We start from the raw sequence: 27,528 nt of genomic DNA, 5'->3' as shown, positions 1-27,528 counted from the left end.
CTGCTGAATCTGTTTCCAATGGCTCATCCATTATCAAATTGTTTCTCTTTTTTTTTTTTTTTTTTTTTTTTTTTTTTTTTTTTTGTTCTTTGTTTCTCCACTGATGGGACCTTGGACCTGAAAGCTTTTTTAACTCCAAACCCAGTACCCCAAATAAATGAGTTCACTGTTACTTATACTACAGTCAGTGTGGCAGACAACATTTTTATTTTTTTTTATTTATGTCCAGATTAAAAATTAATAGGTTTGCATTTGTCAAACTGCATGCTCATTAATTTTCTTCTGTAGCATTGCCCAGTGATCTTATGAATAATGCCTGTGTAGCAGCAGCCCTGTGATTATCATCTTTGTCTAGTCTCTGCACCATGCTTTTCTTTGTAAATCCTTGCAAGATATGAAATCCATTGCAATTCTCATATTGTTCCTCAAGCACCCATTGTTTCTTTTCGTAGCTGTATTTGTTTCATTATAGGAAGTTCTTTGTATTGCATTGATTAATTTATCGCTGTGATTTACACAATTCCTACTGCAAGTTTCTTTTCTATTATTCTTTGATTTCCTGTTATTTCACTGTTATGAGGACACTTTTGATTCTCCAGTCTGGACTGTGTCACTGTTTTCTTTGCAAACTCAATTTCTTTCAACTTTAGTCTTTTTATTCAAGCATTTTGGCAAGGCTTCCAGACAGAAAGCAGTTCTCTGTAAACACATATCCTTTTAAAAAATGTTAAGACTCCTCTCACATCCTTAGATAATTCATCATTTTTCTTGGCCTTTATGTTCCTATCACTCACATACTTCACTTTTGAAGAGGTTGATACTCCTAATATTACTGCTATAAAGTTTTATAACTCATTTTCCCTGCTTTAGCCAACTGGAAATTATAAAACACAGTAGATGCTTCAAAACACTTGTTATCCTTAGGAGGGAGTGGGTTATAGAGCCATGCATCATGTTGAGGGTGGATGGACTTCAGCACTGTGTGGCAGACAGTCTAAGAATGAGAGGAAGAAGAGAGAATGAAGGAAGCCTGAAGTACAATGCATGAGGGGAGTTGGGTTCTGTCATTCATGAGAAATAAAGGGAATGGACATGCAGAATGAAGTGGAAGAGAATCAGGATAAGGGGAGGTTGTTTCTGGAGGGTGATACATGGTTTCTCTGCTCTGCTCACCTGAAGTAAAACATTATCGCAGTGAACTAAGAACCATACTGTGAACCTGAGAGTCAGAACCAAGAGCAATTGCTATCACTAACCCAGAAACCAAGGAATCTACTCTTTCCTTTTATAAAGCAGAACTGATCAGGTCCCAGGTTTGTTGTTTTTCTACCCTAAGATCTAGTGCCTGAGACTTAACTGCATTTTGATTCAGTGACTCCATCAGGTTTTCAATGCACATCACCATCCACTGTGATTCATTTTGTGTCTACATAAGTAAGCTTAAGCAGTTATCATTTCTGTGCTTAGGCTGTGAGGGAGCAACTTGGCTGCTGGGTGGACACTGGCCAAGGCTGTGCAAGCTGAACAGAGTCTAGAAAAACTTCTGGATATGTTGTAGGGAATTGTGGAATGTAAAAAGCTATGAGGATCTGTCAAAAGTTACAGACAGTACCATGAGGAATACCTGAAACCCAGAGGTGATTAAGGCAGAGTTATATGAGAAACAGCCAAAGTCCACAAGTAATTGCACTGGTGCAATAGAGGCTACTAGGGCCTTGGAAGGCCATTAGCAGCCAGATAGCCTTGTAAAGAACACATTGAAAAATAGATTAATGATGATCTCATTTGTTCTGCCTCAATGTACCAGGTGCTTGAAAGTGTTATCATCCATATCAGTCCTTACCAGTCCTACATGTGGTGTTATTCATTAGTGTTTTCGTTTGACTCAGAAGCATAGTTTAGAGGAGAGCCTCCCGATCATTCCCAATTCCCATTATTTAAAGTGAGCAGAGCTTACAGGGTTTTAACTGGATTCCTCTCCTATGAAACTAAATGAAGGTTGGGCTCTCTGGCTTCTAATAGGATCTCAGTTATTGCAACCAGAGTATAACTAGCAGGAGGCAAAACCCACTGCTGTGCTACACAAGGGGCAGTACTGTCATCCTGAATAGGAGCAGTGTGGATATTGGGTCCAGGACACTGACCATTTTGCTGTGCAGTTGGGATGGGCTGCTTGCTAATGAAGATCTGCGAAGGTGTTGTTCATCTTCCTGTGCTCCTGGGAGGGCCTGTTCATCTGTACTGCCCTCGGAGAGCTGTATGAGCTGCCAGTAGGCATCAGCTGCCATACCTGCGGGTGTCTCCCCAGCAGTGTGAGCCATGCCTGTTGTTTGCTTGTTAGATGCCTGATACCGGACACAGGATTAAATATAAGGCTGCATTCAGTCCCCAGGTACTCAGTCATACTCACTGGCTTTGGGAAGGAGAGCTTGGTGCAGTGCTCACACAGCCTGTGAGTTCCTACTCATCCATAGTTTTCCTTAAGTTTCATTGTCTCTGGACATACACTTGCAATAAAAGGAGCATTATTATGACATTTTACCCTATGATGGGAAGAGATATTGTGTGAAAATTCAGTCTTTAACCCCATATGTTCCAAAAGAAGAAACCTCATTAGGTATCCTCACCAGGAAATATGTAGTATCTCACAACCTCAGCCTATGGTTTCCAACAGCTATACAGAAAGCATGTGCTGAACTGAAGAGACAGGTTATCAAATGATGTGTTGTAAGAAAACCTGAGTTTGTTCAGGAGCTAGAATAGAAACCATTACCAAAATTACCATTGTTACCACTGAAGAGGCAGTGGTAACATTCCAGGTATGCATTATAAAATCATGTTGCTGATGTCTTAGCTGTACAGAATCCACATCAAAATAATGAGTCAAATATTATGCTTCTGCTTTTTTCTACATCTGAAAAGAAAAGTTCCAGTTTCTAAATGCTAAGTTTATTGGTAGTCTTTTCCTGAAAGATAACTTTTGGGGCTTTCTGGCATTTGTTTTTTGTTGTTTTTTCCCCCTCAGAATCTTTAAAAAGCAACAGGGAAGAAGCTTCCAGGAATCACTAGGATGTATCTTTATAACAATGAAAGCTTAATTCTACTGAAAAGTCCATACCAGATTTTTCCAGAAGAAGTAATCAAATGTGTGAAATTTTTTTTCAGAAAACTGAAAACATCTTATGATGAACTTTTATATTATGCTATGGTTCTTATGGAAATTTCAATGAGATTTCAGTGATAAGCTAAAATGACAAAGATAATTTAACTGTAAAAATAAAAATACTGAGACAATTATGTCTTATCTTAATTTTTCTAGTTTCAGCTGCTAACTAATATTTCAGTTTTCAAATTTAAAAATAAAATAATAGTTCATATTTATTGAGTTATGGTTTTATCATAATCTGCAAAATGTTGAATTAGCATGGAGACAGATCTTGGGCAATGAAGCTGCAGGATGTAGCCTCTGTATTCTCTGGGAAATAAAAAAGTCCTTGTGGCTGGATCTTCTAACATAGATAAAAAGAACTGAATACTTACTCTTAGGAGTATAGCATTCTTCAAATGTTTTTTGTAGCAAGCAGTGGTGTAAATTAGTCAATGCTGAAATGAGTAAACTTAATGCAGAATTAAATAAGCTAAATTGGTAAGAATTGTAATCTGTTGTTACAGTTTTTATATCTTAACTAAATGTTCATAAACTATTATTTAGTATATATTAAAAAGCTGTAACCTCTTCACCATTTTCAAGAAAATTAGTTTACTTCTTTTTTCTGTGATAATGTTTTCTGTAGATACATATTTTCTTCTAAATTACATTTCTCAAAATATTTTTGAAAACTGAGAGTTCAACTCATCATTTCTTTAGCATTACTTATGGCTATCTTGTGTAGTAATGTACTACATTTTTCATTATGGTATCATAGCCAGTACCATTAACATGATCACTATTCTATGTCTTTGATTTTTATGGAGCAGTAACCACTACAAATGTATTTTGCAATTTACATTTGCTATCTCAAAACTTTGTGTAAGAAAGTGGATTGACATTTGAGAACATTAACATAAAGTAGGATTATTATGCTTATTTTATAGCTAGAAAACTAGGACCCAAAGATGGTTGAGCTATATCTAGGTGTGGTGGTTCACCATCTGAGCTGTACACCACATTGCATAGGTACCCTGAATTGGGACTGAGGCTGAAACTCAGACTCAGTAGGTGCTGAGAGCAGCTCAGGGGCCCTCGGCATAAGAAGCACATGGATCTGTCAGAGCAAGTCCAGAGGAGGGCCATGAAGATGATCAGTGCTGGAGCCAGTCTGCTATGAAGAGAATTTAGGTTGCTCAGCCTGGACAAGAGAAGGCTCAGGGTAAATTTATGACACCTTTCAAGTACAGAAAGAGGGCAAGAAAGCTGTAGAGGGACTTTGTGAAGAGGTGCATAGTGAGGGGACAAGGGATAGTGGCTTTAAACTGAATGGGAGTAGGTTTTAGGTTAAACATTAGGAAAGGGTTCTTCACTATGGGTATGGTGAGACACTGGAGCAGTTTGACCAGAGAAGTTGTGGATGCCCCGTCCCTGGGATTGTTTAAGGCCAGGCTGGATGGGGCCCTGAGCAACCTGATTTAGTGGAAGTTTCTGTTCATGGCAGGAGCACTGGAACTACAAAGTCTTTAGGTCCCTTCACACCCAAATTATGCTGTGATTCTGTTTCTCATATAAAAGTCCTAGGGCATATTTTTCTTTGGTGGTACTAAAATATACAGGCTGCAGATGTTTGTTGAAGAACCTAAAGAGTTTACTAAACAATAGTGTTCCAAAATGGTTAAATGCATCTTTATTTTATGGGTTTTTTTGTTAAGAGCTAAGATTCAGACTGATGAATGCAGCTTTTCCATTATGGATTTAGTATGTCAGTACTTCCTTCTGGAGTATTTAGCATTTTTTCACTGTGCTGATTAAAATCTGATTTAGATGATAATTATGCTGGTTCTATCATTCAAACACTCAAAATTGATTTTTAAATCTTTAAGTGGCTTGAACTAGACTTTTATTTCTCAAATGATTTAAAAGTTTGCTTATACTATGTCCTTCTGTCATGTTGTCTGTGAATGCTAAATCACTGCAAAATTAGTGGATTTCCAGTTTTAAAAACCAAATCCACCCTTTCTTCATAGGAGGAAGAACTAAGGAAAAGTGGAGAAGCCAAATACGCACACTTGAGTGATGAGCTCCATGTATTAATTGAAGTGTTTGCTCCACCTGGGGAGGCGTATTCTCGTATGAGTCATGCCTTGGAAGAAATAAAAAAATTCCTGGTTCCTGTAAGTCACTTGTAACATTCTTCTTGACAGGTTATGGTTTTGTTGCATTGAGTTTGTTCCTTTTTTAGACTAAGGAAAAAAAACCCTTCGTCCTGTTCTGTTGAACTTTTGTGTTTCATTTTTTTGTCCCAGGGAGATGCCAAACAGGCCATTAAGTGTCACAGTTGATGTCCTGATATATTTTCTAGGTATTTTATTATTTCCATTTGTCAATGTTTTTTGCTTTCCTTTCTTCTTTTCTGGAGGAACTGGTAGATTACTTTTGTTCTCTGATTGCAGACATTAGTCATTTGTATGACAGTATACTTTCAAGATTTTTTCAATATTTAAGTCTGTAAAAACATTTTAATGCATGTAACAATTTACCTAAATATCTTGCTAATGAAGTTAATTAATTTCTTGTGTGGCAAACAGCATGAGCAAAACATTCCTAAGACATTTCTGTTCCCATTATAACTCAGACCACAGCTGGGCAATCTTCCATCAGCTAGGAGGGTGCAGAAGTGTACTCTAAAGCTGTGAACTTTTTCATCTCCATTTATACTAAATATATCACTTTCTGAAATATTTACGTTCTTGTCTATTGATTTTTCTCAAGTTCTCTGAAAATTATTTTTTCCACATTTGTAAGTGCATTCAATGCTATTTTCATACTTAAATTTATCTTAGAATTGGAGCATATGCATACTAAATATTAAGTGAAGTAGTACTAGAATTGCATGCATTGTTTTCTAAGGTCTGTCCTGAGAGTTCTTAGTGCTCTAAAAATGTTCAGAACTTATATTCCTTAAAAATAATATGATGAGAGTTTGTTTCTATTTTTAATTGAAAGAATAAAGTGTATGTTCAAGTCTCTTGATAATAATGAAGGTATTCAAAGAGTGCCTTTTTTTAATGAGTAATAGGAAGCCAAACTAAGAGATGTTCAGAGATGTTCAGGTGAAGCATATGAATACTTTCATGGCAGAATTTCAACACCTTTTTTGGTGTGGGCTTCTTGATCTGGGAAAAGAGGAATATGTTACGAATACAAAGTAAAATATTGAAGTAGACTATTTAAATGTTAAATTTTCAAGAGAAAATAATTTTTTTAAAGAACATTAAGTAGCTTAAGATTATTAAAAATAAACATCTGAATATTCTAGCATGATGCAATGAAGATGGCTCCTGGACTTTTAACATCCATCATGTGTTCTCTTCAGCCTGAGTGAATAAGGGAGAGAGACCAGTGTGTTTTCAGAGTAGTATTAAAATTTGTCATAATATTCAGCAACTGTGCAAGCATATATTTTGTGTGACACATTATTTATTTGTAAGGATTATATGTGTTTTCCAGCATAAGCATTATAGCTACACTGGAGGAAATACGAAAACAGGTTCTTTGTTACAACATTTTGAACATGGTTGACAGTGGCAGTAATAGACCCTGTCATAGAAGGCCACCAAATTTGTCAGGCATGATTTGCTCTTAGTGAAGCTGAGTTAGCTGCCACCATTCAACTCCTCATTTTACATGTGTCTTTGCAAAGCTTCCAGAAGGATTTGTTTCCATGATCTTTCTGACCTGAGATGAGGCTGAAAGAGTTGTAGTTTCCTGTGTCTTCCTTAGTTCTCTTTTTGAAGTGGGGGTTACTTTTCCCTTTCCCAGTCAGTGGGAACTTCAGTGGACTGCCATGACTTCTCACATCCGATGGGTAGTGGCGTAGCCGCCTCCTCAGCCCATTCCATCAGAACAAGCAGATGAATCTCGTCAGGTCCCGTGGGCTTGTGCACCTTCATGCTCCTTAGATATTCCTGAGCTTGATCCTCTCTTATACTGGGCAATTCTTCATTCCCCCAGTCCCCACCTTTGTCTTCTGCAGCCTGGGCAGTGTGGCTGGAGCACTTGTCCGTGAAGACCAAGGCAAAGAAGTTGTTGATGACCTCAGCCTTTTCCATGTCCTGGGTAGTCAGGTTTCCCATTTGGCTTCCGAGAGGGCCCACATTTTCCCTAGTCTTCCCTTTATCACTGATGTACTTTTCCTGTTGTCCTGGCCAATTTTAATTCTGTCAGGACTTCTGTCAGGTTTCCTAACACAGTAGCTGGCTGCTTGGACAATTTCTGTATTCCTTCCAGGCTACCTGTTCTTGCATCTACGCTCTGTTGGCTTCCTTTCTGAGTTTGTCCAGGAGCTCCTTGTTCATCCATATAATCCTCCTGTCATTTCTTCCTGACTTCCTCTTCATTGTGATGCTCATTCTTGAGCTTGGCAGAGGTGATCTTGAACATTAATCAGCCTTTTTGTGCCCCTCTTCCCTCCAGGGAATCATAATCACTCCAAACAAGTAAAAATTGTACTTTATTACTTGTTTATTAGTTTTATCCCCTCTGCTTCATTTCAGATTTACAAAGCAATTATTAACTGACTGGTTGCAACATGTTTCAAGGGTTTTTCACTCAGAAAGATTGCACTAGATAATTTCCTTTTTGTTCCCTATTTGCAGCATCTCTTGAGTTTGTTTTATGATGTTTTGTTGTTTATAAGACTTAATTTATTGCAGCAATGAATATTGGGATTGCATAACAAGGATAAAACAGTAGAATTGAACAGTTTTATTTATACCAAATTGAGGCTGTAATAAACTATTTAAATGAGTTTTCACATTGCTTATGAATTTTCTGAAGATTACATGAAATATTGCCCTCAGAAATTACACTGATCATGTCAGTGAAATGGAATAATGTTTTTATACCTTCTTCAGAAGTTTTAATGAGACTGAATTTTAAGATAAATGCCTAGAAAACATAATAAAAGTAGATAAATGTAGAACTGAGAAATGAGTACTGAGAAAAAAAAATTAACATTTATTAACTGAATGAAATTGTCATTAACAGCTACTTTTGATTTAAATGTGATTACTTCTTTTTTACCTTCAACCTTACTCAATAACAGGTATCCATATTTTTAGTAGTGAAGATTTTGACTCCAAGCCAGAGTTAGAAACTGCTGTCTGTCCCACCAGTTAGCACATTTCAAAGCTGCAGCTCAATCTCAGCTGGTATATTGGGCTCCTTCCAGCAGGGGTTTCAGTGCATGACTGAATCCCAGTGTCTGCAGCTCTTGGCAGCTGACACATTTCCAAAGCCAAGCTGCTTCCTTTGCTGTCTGCAGCTTCCATTTTGCAAATGGCTTTAGGTCTGTGTGGGTGCTGCCAGCAGGACATTGCTAACTGGTTGTTAAGATTTATTCTGTAACTGACTGCTAGTTCTTTGGTAGGTTTTATGCAAAATTAAGTCTTTCTGGGGTGTCATGTCCAATTACTAGCTAGATACTGTGCTTCATTTGGGGTTGATGTTTACTTAGTATGAAAATTGACATATAATTGAAATATGAAAAATCAAAAGACCCATAATTAAGTAGGTAGGATTAATCTCAGAGTCTTGAAACACAACTGCCTGCTCCATTATTCTTCTGTCAACCTAGTAAAAGTGACAACCAGAATGCGTTCCCCAAGTCAAGGTTTTACATTAGGAATCACATTTGGAACTGATGTTAGGATATTGGAATTATCCAGTATTACCTATGTGGAAAATAGAAACGTTAGGGATGCCTAGGAGGAGGACATGTTTTTCAGATTCACCTTTGTGGCCAACACAGGTTTGATAAAATCCATAGATATCTGACAGCCAAGTACTTCTGATCCTAAACTGCCAGGGACCTAGGTCTGTGTGAGGAACCTAAGGCTGGTGTTGGATCTCAGTGCCTCAGAATGACATGCAGGGTCAACAACCTAAAAGGGGAGTCTGGGGAGCAGGGAGGAGAGCCTAGAAGCTTTTCGAGCTTTAAAATCTGCTGATTTTTAAAGGTTCATGGCTATTAAATCAAGTTTTTTCACTATTAATAACCAGTGAAATTCTACATCACTCCTGTTACGCAGGATTGTGTAATTTTGATTTATATCCAAAAATACAAATATATTTCTGAACAAGCTCCTAATTTCCATATCATAAGGAACAATACTCTCCTTAGGAGTTCTGTGCTTTCTAAGACTTGCAAAATCTTTTTTCTGATTCACATTTTTATCCCTTTAAGCAAAGCATTTTTATTTGACATGGTTAGCATCCCTTGGGAGAATAAGAGAAGCAGATACTGATCATTCATTTTACGTGTGAGTGCTCTGTAATAGGGAGCTATTATGTAGAGGGCAGATTGCAGCTGCAGTGACATGACCACTTTAAAAAGATTGTTTACAACTGTGCAGTCAGATGATCAGAAATTGAACCAATTACCGCTTTAAAACCTGCTGTCCAATATATTTGCATACGTTATCCTAGCCACTTGTATCTGCTTTAAATTGAGGCTTATTGGCACCACTCAAGGGCTGGGAATAAACACATGTTCATGTAATGCAGTCCAGTTGATGGGCAATGGCTGGTGATCATCTGCCTGTACAGTTTTCTGTGGGTGTTGATCAGATCAGATTCTGTTATTAGAAATCACTGTGGTGAGGCAAGAGGTGAATGTAGAGTTTTATGTTGCTTTAATTCAGGCTACAATGTCTTCCAGACTTCCTTGTAAGTGCCTAAATATCTTACTCACTGTTTAGCTTCAATCCTTTTATCTCACCTTGCTCTATACCACTGATTAAAAGAATTTTCTTACCAGTCATTTAAAAATATTATCTGTCCTCACTGATCCAGCTAATTAAAGTGAAAAATCGCTAAGGAAGAAGAGCCTTTCAGTGAAATAAAAAATTTACTAATTTCACACTGGAAGTTATTTATGCCAGAACTATTTATGAAAAAATTGAGATCTATGGGAAATTTAATGCAAACTTTGAGGCCAGTTTGTTTCAGTGGGAACAAGTAAAGCATCTTAAAGTAGGGTTTAGTTCCTTGAAGGTCTTTCTCTGTCTAATATTGCGAAAAGAAATTATTTTTCCTCAAGCACACATTTACTGTATATAGGAACTCATATCTAGTACAGACCAAAGTTACAAATAATCTGTGTACATACAGCACATGTAACAATTCTGTCAGTTTTAGGTATATGACATTTGTTTTGCACATTTTTTATTAACTATCTGAATTTCTTCTATGCAACAGTATAATATGAAATCTCTATTTACATACCATTTCATACTCCATGGTTTTGTAATCTTATGTTTGTTTCTAAATAAGGTATAGTGTGGGTGGGGGGGATGCCAGTCTTTTTTTTCCTCTTTCAAACAACCTCAACAGGCAAAATATTTCCCGAAATACAATGCTGAGCAGCAGCCCAGCTGCATCATTAAATCTCATCTTTTATGCAAGTCAAATAAAATAATTTACACTTGCACATTCTTAAAAAATACTTGCAACAATAAATAATTAGTACAGTAATTATTTTAATACAGTGCTAAGGAAAACTTTTAGCTGTTTTAGCTGTACTGGGTTCTGTTTCTCCCAGTGTGCAACATCTCTGTCAATTCCACACACAAGTTTTGATAATCAAGGAAATAAAATTCAGAGATTCTGTCAAGGCCTAAAATGTCATAGCACTTTAGCTCTTCACAACTTTTTGTTCCTAAACATTGCTTAACAAATCAAATTATTATGAGTACATTCAAACATTAGTGTACTCAAGACAGTCATCACAACTTGTGGGTATTGTTCCTGACTTTTCTTAGATGAAAGTTTTTAAACTAGTTTTTCCTAATAATGAATACTGGCTGATTGAGCATAAGCTTGATGAAAATAATCCCAAATCTCCCCCTCAAAGTGAATGTTTAGGGGTGGAGATGTACACCAAAAATGTTTCAATTTTTCATTTGAAAATTAAACTCCATTATTTTTCAACTGACTGAATTTTTTATATAGTTGTTGATATACGGTATAGACTACTGGTTCTTTATGCTGTAACATTTTGTAAACAAAAATGTTTCAATTTTTAATTTGAAAACTAAGCTATTATTTTTCAACTGACTGAATCTTTATATAGTTATTGATATACAGTATAGGCTACTGGTTCTTTCTGCTGTAAAGCTACAGAATGGATAGCAATACAAAGAGCACATAATTAATCAGATGTCTTCATATTTGTGTCATGAAGTTGACATGCCATAGTAATAGTATATTATTCCTAGGTTTAGTTCCCAGCTGTTTCAAGACAATTTAGATACTTTGCCACATCTTTTGTGGTTTAAAGGTTGATACTCCACTAGGAGTGGATTAAGATCTCTTTAGATATTCCAAGACTTATTCTGTCTGTGAAAGCAATTCCTCGGTGATCTCTTTCTGACACATGAAGGAATCAATAGAAGAGGCTCAGCCTTACTGCCAGAGCCAGCCCTTTCAGATGAACCAGAGACATGAACCTGAGCAGGGCTTTCACACTGACCATTAAACTGAGAATGCTCTTGAGATGTCACTGTACTTTAAAGAGATACTTACAACTTCCCTGGTGAGTCTATATTCATCAGCAATTTCAGGTTTGTCCTGCTTCTTCCTTTTCCTAGGGCAGATTTTTCACCAGTGGCACATCAGAAGAAATTATTTTGGTGCAGGTGATAAAATTCATGCAGAAGAATTTAAATCCCACAGTATTGCTTCTGGTTTCTTAATTGCTGGTCTGTAATATGTAGCAAAAAGTTTGCTGTGGTATTGCACATTAGACTGTTCACCTTAGCAAGACCACCAGATCCTCCTGCACATGTGGCATTTCATTTAAAGCTCTGTGTGTGAATATGAATTTGGTCAATCAACTAAACAATAAAAGTTGTTTGTTTGACCCAGTGAAGAGTCTGCAGCTTTATGGTTTGAAAATAAAATTCTGTTCTATTCTATTCTATATAAAAGTAGGCATGGAAAGTATATTTAAAACAAGTGATTTGCATGCAAGAAATTACTTTGTAATCATGATGAAACAAAATGTGCAAGATGTTGTTGAGTGTTCCCATCACATATATTAGTATCTTTTTTTTTCCCAGACATGAATCTGAGGAAAGAAAAGGACAATATCTGGTTTAAAAAATAAGTCTGAAAGCAAGGAGATGAGTTACTTATTTTGGCTCTTTCAAGGAATATTTTTTGGCTAAACCAGGTGACTTTAACTTGCAGGTTACTTATCTCTATGTTTCACATATATCAGCAAAGTGACAATCAGATTTTTAAGGTTTAACTCATTTGTGAAAGTTCACTTAAGTAAATAAAAATGTTTGCACTGTCATTCACACTGAAAACCATACTGCAGATCCTACAGTGTGTTGGGAATTGTTTTGATTTTCTTTATTTATTTTTAAAAACAAACGGAAGAAAAAAATATTTTGGTTGTGTTAGTAAATTTTTTTTTAATGTAGCCAAAGTCAGTGTAGTTAATTCTGAAGATGCTGAGTTACAATCACTTAGGAAAGCAGGAAGAAAATGCAAAAATGCAGCTTTTACACCCTTCCCTGAGTTTATCAAAGGCTTTTCTTTGAACCTTAGTTAAGCTTTTGGCCTCAGAAAAACTTAAGATTGAGATGAGTTTGATGGTTCAGATATGCACTGAGTGTTAAAAAGAAAAAAACCAAACTAAATTCCATGTCCTCTTGTTTGTTTTAAAGCAGTTTCTTAAGAGTTAGTAAGTGACCTCATCTTCATAGATGGTTAAAAGCAGAGGATAATTTCACACCCGTCCTCACTCCTATGCTCTGGATTTGTTTTTTTCTAGCCCCCAACTTTTATTGCAAAGAAGCAGAGATGGCTCTGGCTTTCCATTACATAATTCTGACTGTCTTTCTCTCTCATCCTTAGCTTATCTCTTTCCTTTTTCTATTGGGCTGGGATGGCCAGGATGGCAGAGAGTAGCTCATCTTGGTAGTCGAGAATTCCAGTAATGGAATGGATTTTCTGTTGTTTTGTGGTTCAGTGTCAGGGCTTTATCTAGTGCTATTGCCTATTAATCCTGCTTGCACAGATTTGGTGTTTTTTTAATGGCATTTGTAAAAAATCCAGGACATTTTTCTTGAATGATAATAACTAATAAGGAGCTATTTACTTTCAGTATTTTGACACTTACCAATACTTCAGTTTAATTATTTTCATAGCATTACTTTGCAGTTATCATTACTCAATTTTTTTCTGCCCATTTTATTTCTAGTAATAGAGTACAATGAGACCTTTCAGCAATTCTTCACAATAACCTTTAGATTTTATTGCTTTGAATAATTTAATTGAAATACTATCACTTCACTATTCAAGATTTTTAATAACATTTATAAATATGATGAGCAGAGCAGATTTTTTAATCACTCAATAAATTCTTCCCCTCAGAAAACAGAAAATTACAATAACAGTCCAACTATTTTTAATATTGTTTCTCCTGCAACCAAGAGAGAATTACTAATCAATAAGGTGTTCTGTTTTAGCATTTGACACCTTTTGGTCTGGCAGATGAGAATTTTTATCTCCATGGATGGAGATGTTTGAAAATGGATGTCTCATTCGCTGTGTGCCGAGCTATATGACATAAACTTTTTCAGAAATAATCTGCATGAAGGATAAAAATGCATTAATCCACAGAATGTACTTCTCCAAAACAGTAAGAGTTGCCTGTATACATTCAACATGTGCAAACATGAGGGTTTAGTAAGTAAAGGATTCACATTTGTATATATATATTCCTGATGTTTTGAAAGCTTTTAAGTCTCCTAATGGCAAGAAATAATATGACAAGACTTCATTGACATGAGGTTTTTAAAAGAAAAAATAAATTTAAATAATAAGTTAAGAAGGAAAAATTGGTGGTTGACTATGAAAATATCAACATTAAAAGAAAACCAAGTTTTGTTTAATATGGTTTTGGTTCAATCTGAGCAATGAAGAGTTGGCAGAAAACTTAGGAACAATGACTGTGTAAAAATCAGGAAAGATGGAAAAGACAGATTAATGACAATCAAGTTTATAAATTAAAAATTCCGTATTTAATTGAATAGTTGTGAAGGAAATATTTGGGAGCAATGCAGTGGTAATACAAATGAGTACAAGGAATATGGTATAAATAAAAGGAATCCTAAAAAGATACAGATTTGAATTTGAATCCCTGGAGATTGTAGCATTATTAGTCATTAATGATGCAGAATGTTTAGGCAGGATGTTTCCATAAATATTGGTTGTGTAACTGGAAAAATAAAGTATGGTATACTTGTGTTTTACCAAAAAGATGGAATACTTTGCAGTTGCTAGTATAGTAATGTTCATTTTAGGAAAAAAAATCAGGAATGTAGAGAAGAGTCATATTTCACTGGTCTAAGAGCAGCAGTGCTGCTTTCTAGTGGCTCATTTTTCATGCTTTGTGTTTCATGTTTGGATTTTGGTTGTTATGTAGGGGGAGCATTCTCAGTCTGATGCTTTTATGAATACTAGATAGTCACCACTTAGTTCTTTGATTTTTTTTTTTTTTTTTTTTTGCTTACGTTATGTGGGCATTTGCTTTTCCATAAGGGCATGTACAATATCTTCCTCACAGTGTGGATGAGCACTTCCATGAATTTGGGAAGGATTGACTGCTTTAGGACTACAAGACATATGTCAGATACAGCTGGAGTGGACCAGTGAGTCAAAAGTTAATTATGTTGGAATGACAAGCAGTGGAATAAAAATGTGGCCAGGAAAAGAAAAACGTGAAGTAGCAGCATGACTCTGCAGTGACTGTGCCATGACCAGCCTTGCAGGAGTCCTTCACTGAATAGCTGGGAAAGTTTGTAGCTTATTAAAAAAAAAAAATAGAAAAGATTATCTAACCAATACTTTGGTATTCTTATATCATGATGAAAAATGAGTTAACAAATATCAGTTCCAGTTCAGTGAGAGTTTGTTGATAAAAATGTGTTAGTGACATTAAATTCCATTAAACATCTATCCATATGTATGATGTGACAGAGCTCAATCCTTCTTAGTAAGAGCATTTCTCTAAATATATGTGTCTGTAGCAATTTTCTTAAGGAGTTGATGTGTGAAGCTTCTTTGTCGGTCAAACCTACTTTGTGTATGAAATTTTGAAGATGGAGATTTGCATCTTGATAACAGATTTCATTCCAGCACAGCAGGTTGTTTTGGGTGGGACCTACCAGAGGTGGTGTGATACTTGGACCCCGTAACAAAATCTGTAGCCATTTATCAGACTTCTTGTGAGAGTGGTATCTCAAAGTATGTTCCCAGCCACCAGCATACAATAAATGCTGATAATTAGGATGCATTTTGTAACCTGCCTGCCTTCTAAGTTTACATACTTCACTTTGGAAACATCAAGGTGAGAGACAAACCTTCAGATAAACTGTGTGAAACTGGAAAAAGATTTTATAGGACAGAAGGCATTCCGGAGCTGCCCTTATGTCCTTGACTGCAAAGGGAAACTGTTTGTGACACGGATTAATACAGAAGAAAATTCTCATAGGTACGTGAGTCTTTTTTTGAAAGAAAGTCCATACAAGGCATAATCTGTTCAGAGCTGACTGAAGGTTATCATGCAGAAGGAGTGAGACAGTCCCAAGGCTGTAAATGGGATGCAGTTGGGAATGATGGCACAGAATATCACTAGCTAGTAGAGACAGGAGCTCATTCAGAGGGGAAGGCTGAGGATAGATGCAGGAGTCAACAAAAACATGCTTAAGAAGAAATAACTCATGCTGCATATTCAATTACTTGAGTACAGTTACTACCTACCTCCGTGCTTGCATTTTCTCTCAGCTGTTTGAAAACTCTTGGATGCACACAGTTTCTTTTTTCACTTACTTACTAAACACAGAAAGACATTTAGGGTCTCTCCTTTTGACATGCTAGAACAAGGTTTGTATCTGTTGGATATCAACTCAACTGATGCATTATTTCCATGTTGGCATAACTTGTGAATGACCCAGTGAGTAACAACTCAGTTACAGTGCTGTTGAAAAATCTGAGTTTTTAGAGCCAGATGGGAGGAAGTGAGAAATTCTTGAAAGCAGACAAGCTCAGCAGGATCTGTGTCTATTTCTGATTGAGGTACATACTTAGAGTTTCTGTTTATAATGAATACTTACCATGCAGTTAAGCCTGAGGAGATCAGTACAAGAAGAAACTGAAAACAATGGAGAAGTCCTTGGTTTTCAGAATTTTCCTTTGATTGCTGATTTACTTCTATAAATGCTGTTAAAATGCAGAAATAAAGCACTGAACAGTAGTTAAACCTGGTCTCTAAGATTCTGATTAGACACAATTAATAGATGTATACTGTCCAAGAGCTATCAGTGGAACAGCCCCAGGCAAAAGCTGATGATTTTTCTCAACCAATATGGACTTCAAAAGGTCAGGGAGAACTTTACAGAGGATAAAAAAAGGTCACTTTTAGTGTAGCTTTTAATTATTTTCATTATTTGCTTTACATTGTTATTACTTTTGAGGAAGTGAACAAATAACACCTTATTCTAAGGACACATTCCAGAGTTGTTTAAATCTGGTCATGAGTCCCTAGCCTGTAGGATTTCCTTAGGTGCCAAACACACATGGGCCACTGAGTTAAAACAGAGAAAAGCAACAAAGAGCTGTAAAATAACTGTAGTTACAGCAGGTTTGGGAAACCAGAGCTATTATCTCAGAAGGGCTAAGAAAATTTCCTCAATATCACAAAAGGGAATTGCATGTGTCACTTCATGGTAAATCACAGGATAAATGACTATTATCTCTTCCCAGTTATTGCTCTTAAACTGATCAGTTGTAAATCAGTGAAAGAAACCAATGCTAAATTAAACAAAGATTTTGCTCTGATTTTGATTGAGATTTCTTTTCTACCTATAAACACATCAGAAAAACAGATTGTGCCTTGGCTATTGGCTGGTCTACACTTGTATTTTGCTTGGAAAAGCACTGAATAAATTTGTGTGAGTCTGTGAAATGAGCTGCATCCAGAGGAGTTTGCATACCAGACTGAAGGCAGGTGCAGTTAGAGGTGATAGAAAGCTCTGAAAAAAATATTTGTGCTGGGAATCCTTACAGTCTGCTTGACTACCACGTATTGTGTGGTACAGTGGGTGATGGGTGTCATAGGATGGGATGAGTCCCTGATATGCTATTGCATATCTGCACAAGAGCGTGTTTTCTCCATCTCCATCTGTCTCCCAAATAGTGTGAATATGTCACAATATGTTTAAAGAGATCTTTAATTTGGTTAATCAGTCTTCACTCGGAGCTCAACTTTGTGCATGGTCAGAAATCATACTTTCTGCTGGATTGCAAAAGCCTGTTTTGTTTTGTAGTGCAATCATGTACTGCAATATCACTTAAAAAGTAATTTCTTCTGTGTCACATTTAAAGCTAACAGCTGAGTCATATCCTTAATATTAAAATCGGAAACAAACAAAATCTGAATGTATCTTTTTTTCTGCTGAACCCTAGTCTGTTTTTTTTTTTAAATTACCATAATTGAAGGCTATTTATATAGTATATCAATTAAATCTCAACTTGTACTTCAGCTCTTTAATAATTTCTGGGCTAGAAGTGATTTTATGTGTTTTAAGGCCAGCAGAAACAGAGAATCTACGTTGATTTTGTGTATATTTTTTTGTGTGTATTTTTTATAGTGTATGTATTAAGTTTCATATAATGATGCATATCTCTGTACTTGCTAGGAAGTATATTGCTGTAATACAGTGTGTTGTATTATTTTATAATGTTGGCCAGCTAGATTTATTCCAGCTACCCTTATACCGAGACCCCCAATTTTAGTTGTGCATCCTGCTCTTAGGTTATCAGGCTGCTCTGCACAATTGCTGTGATACTGCCTGGCACCCACAGCAGGTGAGGAAAGCTACCTGAATGAGAAGCTGAGGACTTTGATGTATGGAAAAATCAATATTTCCAACCAGTCTTATTAGAGACTGAGAATCAGGAAAGGAGGAAAATCCCTTTTTGTTACTAAACCTGGCAGTTTTCATGCTGTGTACAGGGATAAAGCATTATGTAATGCACCTGAAAGGTTTTTCTCTACTGGCATAAACTGACTGGTGTTCTGTCTCTAAGGATAGCAGGTTTCTTGTGGCTCACAAGTACTTCTTGGGAAAGCAGTTACAAGGGTAGGAAAGAATGCATCTACCCAGTATTGTATTAGGGTCAGAAAAGCTTCTTGACCCTTCTAAGTGACTTACACACTTCCTATTTAGGTATGTATGGAGCATGATGGAATAATCTAGGTAGTTCTGTATCCACAGAACTTGCAAAGAGAAAATCAAGACAGGACTTGTAAATTCACAGATTCTCAAAATGGAAGTTTGACTATTTCCTTCCAGGCAGTAGTATTTCTCCTAAAAACTGTACTAAATACAGTGTTTCATAAAGATATCAAATCTCACTTCAAGTGCTCCAGATGATCTGGAGTTCATCATCTGCCTGCTTAGCTTTAGTTATCCTCACTGGTAGGAAATTTTATCTGTTTTCGAAGCTGGTAGTTTTTGTTCCTGTATTCAGGATTTAGTTGGTAGTCCTGTGTCTTTCCCATATTAAAACCACCTCCTCCTCTTTCCAGCTAGTGGTTTTCTTTTGGGTTTCCAGAGAGAGAGTGTCAAAGAAATCAGATGTTTCTTCAAACATGTTCTTGGGTAAACAGAATGTTGTTAATAAGCCTCATTTCACAAGACCTTCTTTTTTCTTTTCCTATTTGACTGCCCTGTCAACTCTTGAATCCTGACCCTGTTGTCAGGAGAGCCACATAGATATGTGACAGTATTCTAGGACTCACAATTTTACCACCCACTAGTTTGAAAACCAGTACAATAAAAAAGGATTTTATATAATTTTCCAAATAGTTAGTAAGAATATTGAATATTGTTGAGCCAGAAAGTGATTTCTGAGGTCATTGCTTTGAAATTTTATATCCCTACCCCCCCCCCCCCCCCCCATAAAAATTATACCACAATACCAGTTTGGAAATCATTCAGTATAGTCACTGGTGATTTATTGTAAGGTTTAAATCTGGCCATTAACTGATAAAAAAGTTCAGATGAGAGGTACCTGATCTGGAAATGATAGCATAGTGTGGAAATTGTCTCATGTCTCATTCTATTAGAGAGGTAAATGTTTCTATCTGCAAAAACCTCCATTTTCAGTGCAAATACAGAACAAGAACACGAGTTAAATGTCTGTCTCACTCTTTTCTGTGACAATCTTTACGATTTCATCTAGAGACATATCCCTGGCCTATTTTTTCAAATATGATAGAGGAGAATTGAAGGGAGCAATCATACTGTTATTACCAAGTTGCCGTTAATTGTACTGATCACTCTCATTTCACTGATGTGTTTGTTTTCATAATCAGTCACCCACCTTAAGGGAAAATACTTGTACATCCTGGATTACTACATATATCCTTGTTACTGTAATTTTTACATTGTTTTGGTTTGAAAGATGCATTTAACCAAAATAGCCTATTCCCAGTGCCACTTTTTTAACATCTCTGGGCATTTGGGTTAAGAGGGTAGTCTGTAGGATGCTCCTCAACAGCAAATACAACCTGGCTTCTTTTAGAAACAGCGTAGTTTTTTTGCAGTTACATGTTATGATATCTAGCAGATATCCCCAAGAGAAAGTCAGTCCCATTATACATATTTTTCTTCCTATATAGTAAGAGCAGAAGGAATATTTTGTTTTCTTGCACAGTTAAAATGGTCTGTGACACATGCACACCAATACTCTATAATTTGTGTGAATAAAGCTTTAATTCTTGTTATCCAATAAGCTGATTCTACTCCTGTGAGCGTTGTCCTTGCAGTAAATTATCATTTTCCTATCTCCTCTACCCCCTTGAGATGGTGTTTAAAAAAGGGTCTTTTCTGCCAGTTTTTGTGGATACTTTTACACAGTGTGGCAGTTCCTATATCCTATCAGTGAGTTCTCTCTTAGCTCCTCTAAGCTGGTGTTTGTCCCATCTGTTGATGAGACCACATATAAAGGAGAAAAGAATGGAGAAAATAGAAACAGCAGAATGAGAAAGTTGAGAAAAACCAAGGGGAATAAATAATGAAAATTAAAATAATTTAAATGAATTAACAAAAACTTGTGAATAGTGGTGGAAAGATTTTATCCATTGTTGCAGCATCTATGAGAATTTTAGATGCCTTGAATTTTCCTGGAATTTGCACTTTCAGGAAAAGTAGGTTTTAAATTAAGAGTACCATAAATATTTCTATTATTTTAGTTATTAAAAATTAATTCCAAAGTGTGTGAAAAAACAATTTTATATTGTTTATTTTTGTATTTTTAATTTTAAATGTGATGGAAGCATTTTTTAGGAGGACATATACAATAACTGGTAAATGCCATTTAAAAATTACACATTGATATTAATATATTGATGTACATGTTCTTTATTTCAAAAAGAAATTATGATTAATTATTACAGCATGCTAACACTTTTGATAAAATATTAATAACTTTAATTTTGCAGAGATTGACAGGCCAGCTAGAGTTGGACTTCCCACTTGAATTTTTGCTCAGTGCAAAGTACAAAATACCAGATGACTCAGAGAAAAAAATGTACTAAGTTTAATTTTTTATTTATTTCTGTAGATATCAATATTAAATGGTTTTGGAGAACAGGAGATGAACTCTTTTGTTAGTGTGCCTAACTTTGTCAGACTGCTGAGACTGTTTCAGCTGGGACTCCTGCTCCTGGGAGTGACAGTTTGAGTACAAAATCTTTTCAGAAGTTCACTGGTAATATTTATTGTGCTTTGTATATATTTATTTTTGCCCAGACCTTCTATAGGGGTCTTTTACTTCTTAATGAAGTCTTACTACATTTTTGCAACAGTTATTTTGACTTCTTCGTTGAGTCTGGGGGAAATAGTAAGAAAATTAGGCAATTCTTAGCAATATAATGCAGTTTAAAGCTACCTGGTAATACTTGCAGTGTGTGGGAGGTAAGTTAAACTGGAGAAGAAGGCAAATAACTAAATGACATTTTTACCTAGGATCATACCAAAATTTTTGTTGCAGTTGGTTAAGTGCAGAGTACCACTGGGTACAAATTCCTGCAGTAACAGTGTTCAGAGCGTGAGACCATGGGATTGTGCTGCAGGGAAATACAAGACTTGCTTTCATTTGCATTGGATCTTTGCCATGAGCTGTGTATAGCAGGAAAGGGTTTTGTGTGTATGAATAAGAAATAAAGGTGTGTGTCCATGGGCAGATGTCATAGCACTGATAAACAGCCCAGAAGTGAAGGTTCTTTAACAATAATTTCATCATGCTTTGAAGAGCTCTAACCATGCTCAGAGGAGCAGTCATTTTAAAGAATAGATGTGCAGATGGAGACAAGATCCCCTGCCAGGCTTTAGGTATCTTACCTTATCTTAGGCCTGAGATATTTTAGTGAAGTTGTTGAATGTTTTAGTTACTTGTTGAATTAAAATCAGAGAAGTAATTTATTTTCTTCAAGGTTAAGTTAGAAAAGATGGAGCTCAATATTGCCATTAAGCAATTTTAATAAAAAAGCACTCATTTTTCTTGTTGCTTTAATAGGGTTTTCTTAAGTATATTCTCCTTTTGTAAAATTGCCAATTGAATTTAAATATTGTAAAGCCATAAGTATAAATTACTGAACAACTGAACAGTCTCTTTATCAGTTAGAAAACTTGGTTTAGGGATTATATCCTCAGGAAGTATCTGAGAATTCTGCTTATGACATTTCATTTTCATGAATTTTGTGTCCCTGGGGTTTGGAAAAGATTCCTATTTCCTCCCTTCCTGCAAAGAAATTAGGTACTTTATATGAAAGCAAATGTAAATCTGTCCCCACATACATGTCCCCCCAAACTCCACCACAGTCTATATGAATCCTTTTTAAAAATACTTAGAGCTTGAACTGGCAGAGCCAGACAATGACATACTAATACATTGACCCAAACTGTAGGACTGCACTTACTAAAGAGATGTAGAAAACATCTTGTAGATCATGGCTGGTCAGTACAGAATTGTCCAAATTAAATGAGTATTTTAAAAATAATATCTCCCTTCATGTACAGGGATGTGTACAGATGTCAGTATTGTAAGATTTTGTATCAGCAGTGGGTTATTAGTGAATCAAATTAAATATTATCTGTTTAACTAGAGTCTAAATGATTAAATATTCAACATTTACTGTTTTTAATTTCATTACTTTCTTCATTGTGATACATGCACATTGCAGTGCATCAGATATTTGGTGATTTTCTTTACTGTTTTTCTCTCTGACTTCTAATTGTTAGTTCTCAAGCTCCAAGAAAAGCTGGAATTTATACTAACACTTATCTAACTTGTCATTAAATCTTTACCTTTTTTTTATTATTTTAAATAAAGCATTCCACTCTGGTATAGTCAGGGAAAAATTATACAAAATTTATTTTTCACCTATTTTCTTAAATAAATAAGGCTAATGCAGCTGCAACATCTATGTGTCAGAGACTTTGAAATAAAATAAAAAATCAGTTGAAGGAGTACAGATTGTAAAGATGTCTCAAACCTATATGAAAATTCATTTCTTGGTCAAGGGAGCCTCAAAATACTATTTTCCTCAAGGAAAAGCGAAACTTTAACTTTTGGAGATGAACATTCCATTTTGTGCATTCTAGCTGTCCCAAATACCATTGTGTAGTGGTAATAAATTCCTTATGCTGCCTTATGATCCAAATAGTCGAGGCACTTGAGTCAGGCTTGCAGTACAGAATTGTGCTGGGTAGGACAGGGGCTGGTGGCTGGGAAGGATCCCAAACACAGGAGCCAGTGAACTGAGAAAGGAACTGAACAGGAAACTGAGACCAAGGGTGTGGACTGTCCCCTTGGGGCTTTTATGGTGGAGAAACTTCAACAGTAAAGTATTTCAGCACCAAGGAAAAAAATTTTGGTCTCTTATTTTCTTTTTTGTAGTTGAAATACATTTGGAGAAAACATAGCACTTCCAATTTCCTTAAAAGTTCTACCATAATGACTTCTTGAATAGAGAGAACTTTTGAGTGATGCTTAATATGTAGATGGGGGCTTTAAAACCATTTTGGTTTACTGATTTTGGACAGGCACAGGTCTTTTGAGGAAAGAAAGGCTGTTATTAGCCTCTGAGCCTCACAGACCACTTAACTGCCTGCAGGCATACCAATTAAGTGGAATTATCATCCCAATTAACCATTGTCCCTTGCCAGTCAAAACTCATTTGGTTTAATTTGGCTTCCTAGGAAAAGTCCTAATTAACCAAATTTCCTAATTATCTGTGTCCTGATTAAGTGAAGTGTAGCCTTCATTAATAAAGGATCATTTTCATTTTGTTACTTAAATAATTTTCAAAAAAATTATGGTTTATGGGTAGCATTCTCAGGTAGTGAATGTCTAGATCTGGGTTTTTGTACTAGTAGGTGCAGACTTAAAAGTCAGTTGAGCTACTGAAATTAGTAATTTCTGCAGGACTTACCAATGAAATGTTATTTATAAAGAAGGCAACAAAGGTGTGTGTCCTGTTTTGGGCTGAAGATTTCATTGAGGTGTGACACAGCCATGTACTTTGACTGGTGAAATCTGCCATTGCTTCTTGATCTCAAAAGGTCTTTGCAGAGTCTCGTGAGCTGAGAGTGGAGCCAGATTTTTTTAATCTATTTGGACACAGAGTTATGCACAGAATGTATCTGAAAAAGTGTGATCTCTGCCACAAAAAATACATTCAGATTATATTCAGCATTTAGTCACTTTTCTGGTTTCTTCAAAGAAAGATTTAGTTTGTTGACTTCTCTGTGTCTGTGCTTCTGGGTCTGTGACCTGCTAAGAACCATGAAACTGAGTTGCCTCCAAGTCGTGTGTGATCCTGATACTTCACATCATATAAGTTAAACAAGATGATGGAAATTGTTGGGAGGTGGAGGGTAGCACTTGAAGTTAAAAGCCTAAGAAAGCTCATTCATTTTATTAATTATACTGTGAGTAGAGTTGCCTTTGTAATGTTATGTAGCTGAGTCTAGTAATTAATAAGGTTATAATGATTTCCATCCAAGAATCTCAAATCTTGACTACACAGGAACATTTAGGAAAGGAGATAGAAGTGAATCAATTACAGGTAGAGAGCAAAGTTCTTCTGTAGATGTGTTCTAAATCAGGAATAATGGATCTGAATACAATTCTGCAACCAGATCTTTTCTGTGCCTTGTAGCATCTTAAATTATTTGCCTGAACTCCCCTACACTTCCTCGTCAAAAAATGTTGAGACCCTTTCTGGAGCCTTGTATGACTTGTTATCCTCACTTACTTACTCGGCACAGGCTTAAAATCAAGCAAACTTGGTTTTCAGTTGTGAACAGGATATTGCAGGAATTCATCCTGCTCCCTGATTTGGTAGAGGTATGACCTAAATGTGCCAGCATGTGATAAATATGCACAGACAGAGTTTTCTGTGATACAGAGGTTTTCATAGTGGCTGTTCGTAATCACATATGCCATTCATATGTTGTTCACGACAACCAGGTTTCCAAAATCATCTCAGGACACAGCACCCTCCACTTTCATTCCCAGGTGTGTGTGATGGGTTCCAGGAGCCTTGCCTGGTGGAAGGAACTCTCATGGATGCCTGATCAAGCTCTACTTCTTTCAGCAATTTTCATCATTCCACTTTTTGAATCAAATTTTTTAGCATCTTCTTTTATGGCAATCAGTCCATGACCAAGCTGAGAGGAGTCAGTATCAAGAGCCCCATACAGAAGGAATAATGTCCACACTAACACAGAAAAAAGCTAATCAATTCTAAAATATTAAAAACATCACATACAACAAAGAGATGTTATTGTGCAAAACTGATAACCAAAATGACTAAGTATGCAGACTCACAAAAAAAGAAAAGAAAAGCCTTTTTGATCTTTTCTGGGTGGCTTAGGTATCTCTATTTATGTTTAAATCAGATAAAAGCTGTAGTGAAAGTGGAAAGAAAATGTCAGTAGCTTGATTACTTTCACAGTTTTTACTGTGAGAGATATTAAAAACATCAACAATAAATGATATCATAAGAGGTTTCTGATAAGTTACAATATTGTCAAGCCAGCTGGGAATAAAAAAACTTGGAAATGTTTCCCAAGTGAAAACTTTTTCTGTCAAAACAAAGTTTTCATTTTCTGTCTTTTATGCTATGACTTTTCTGTTAGATGTGTTTGGGATGTATTGAGAAAGACAATATTAAAAAATCTATAATTCTCTAGTGTAGTCCTTCAGCACTGTCACAATCTGAAAACAGCTGAGCCACACTCTTGTCACTCTCATCAAGCTGAGATAAAGTATTTTCATTCATGTTTGTTCTTGAGGTTTGCTAGCTCTCAAGATTTGCTTAAGTTTTTCAGTTCCTCAGACCCTCGATGACGTACAAATTCCAAATTTCAAATCCACACACTTTGGTCAAGGATTCTGGATTTGACATTCATCATTATCAGAAGTGAGGGATCAATGTTCAGCTCATATTTACCTTTGTATATTTTGAAGATAAATGAAGTAAAATAGGTTTTACTTAATTTTCTGTTAACTGAATGTGTTGTATAGTTATATTGATGACAGTGCTTGAAAGTGTAAATACCAAAAGACAAAATTGCAAGGCCAGAATTTCAGGAATTAAGATGGCAAGGATTAGCCAGGTACCCATGTCTTTTTCAATGTAGTTTCTGCAAGTAAGTTGTGCAAGGCTATTTAAAATAGAGATGTTTATTTTGGCTGTGAACACATAATTTATCACTAAAAAAACCCCAATGCCAAATTTCACTCATTAATTGCTTTTTGTATTCAAGGCCAATGCAAATTTTACTTTTGTTCATATGGAAAAGTGTAAAAATATGTATTTTGCAACTTTTTCTTTCTTCTCACTGCTATGTAGGCTGTTAGAACACATCAGTATTCCTAATAATTGAGTTCATTGCAAAAAGTCAAGGGAAGTAGTAGAAAAGCCTTTGAAGGATGAAGCATAATGCTTGAAATGGAAACTACTGAAGGCAGGATAGGGAGTTTCAGTGCTCAAAAAGGAAAGCCTCCTAGAAAGCTGGAGTTTTTCCTGATTTTAATTGCTCTGAATTTTTTTCCTTTGAGTAGTACCATCAATAGGAAAACACTCGGCATGCAAACATGCCAGTTATAACTTTGTGAGATTTAACTGTAGAAGTGTAATGCAGGTAATCTCTCTCCCCAGGCCAATGCTGACTGTTCTTTTGAAAAAAATCAGTTTGCCTTGTAAAAGAACTATAAAAATAGTATATGGCAAGATCCAAATTACAGATACTAAATTTACTGTAATGTTTTTGTCTGTAGCTTGTGAAAATGCTGCTACATTGAAGTAGGAAAAGAAATGGAAGATAAAAGTGATTGCTATGCTCAGTTACAAGCAGTACTGTTTTGAATTTTTGTCAGCATCCTGAAGAAATAAGCCAGTCCAGATTTCAGCAGAGAGTTATTAATGACAACTCCAAATTGGTTATGACCTTATCCCATTTTTAATCCACAGATACTATGTGCCTCTGTGTGTTTCTGTGAAGAAAAGTTTCAGAAATTCCCCACCTGAATAGAGGTTTCTTATTCAGGATGTATGTGGTGAAATTATTGCATTATTTTTGTAAACCTCTGCCTTTTCCTTTTCAATATTTATTGTGTACTTTTCAAAAAATATATTAATGTTTGTTTTAGAAATTTTATATTTATATAAAATTCTTAAATATTGCATTTAAAACTACAGGAGAACATACAGAAGTCATCCTAAACATTTTTTTACAATGTTGTCAAAACACTGTTGGCAGCTGTGAAATCCCCTGAGGAATGCTGAGTCAAGTAAGTGTGAGGGTGAACTCACAATTCAGCTGTAGGGATATGCAGTTCCCTCTTGTCAGTGAGTAACTTCACTCTATTCTCTGGCAATTATTAAATACATTTTAATTCATTAACCATATTCATAGTTATTAAACTACTTAGACAAAATTAAAAAAAAAAATCTAACTTCTTTTTTATCATTTTTGAATGACAGCTATGAACTCGTATTGTGTAGCTGCACCACACTGGGAGATGATGATCCCCAGTTGCTCATAGAGAACTGAGAGTTATATAGTAATCCGGAAATACAGATAGATATTTCATTATTGTACTTGTATTTCAAGCTTAGAAAAACTGAAAATATTCCCCAAATGAAAAGAAAAAGAAGCTCTAACAAGATGGTGAAGCCAGGAATTTTGGCAGGCTGAACCTTCTGCTCTGGCCTCATTAAT

General features: G+C 35.8%; 1 protein-coding gene across 15 annotated transcripts in view; it reads left to right on the top strand.

The window, feature by feature from the left end:
- KHDRBS2 (KH RNA binding domain containing, signal transduction associated 2) overlaps window positions 1–27,528 on the top strand; it is a 349,072-nt gene that overhangs the window by 153,106 nt on the left and 168,438 nt on the right. For all 15 annotated transcript variants that reach the window (XR_014953621.1, XR_013339757.2, XR_013339753.2 and 12 more), the window contains exon 4: window positions 5,179–5,325. Coding sequence is in view for 3 of the 15 variants with exons in the window: in XM_021525682.3 (XP_021381357.2) it covers window positions 5,179–5,325 (147 nt within the window). In the remaining 12 variants the exon portion in view is untranslated. The remainder of the gene's footprint in view (window positions 1–5,178; window positions 5,326–27,528) is intronic.

The sequence above is a fragment of the Lonchura striata genome, chromosome 3 (assembly GCF_050655825.1).
Source record: "Lonchura striata isolate lonStrDom1 chromosome 3, ASM5065582v1, whole genome shotgun sequence".
NCBI lineage: Eukaryota > Metazoa > Chordata > Aves > Passeriformes > Estrildidae > Lonchura > Lonchura striata.
The sequence above is the reverse complement of the archived record's forward strand: the minus strand, read 5'-3'. Positions and strand labels throughout refer to the sequence as shown.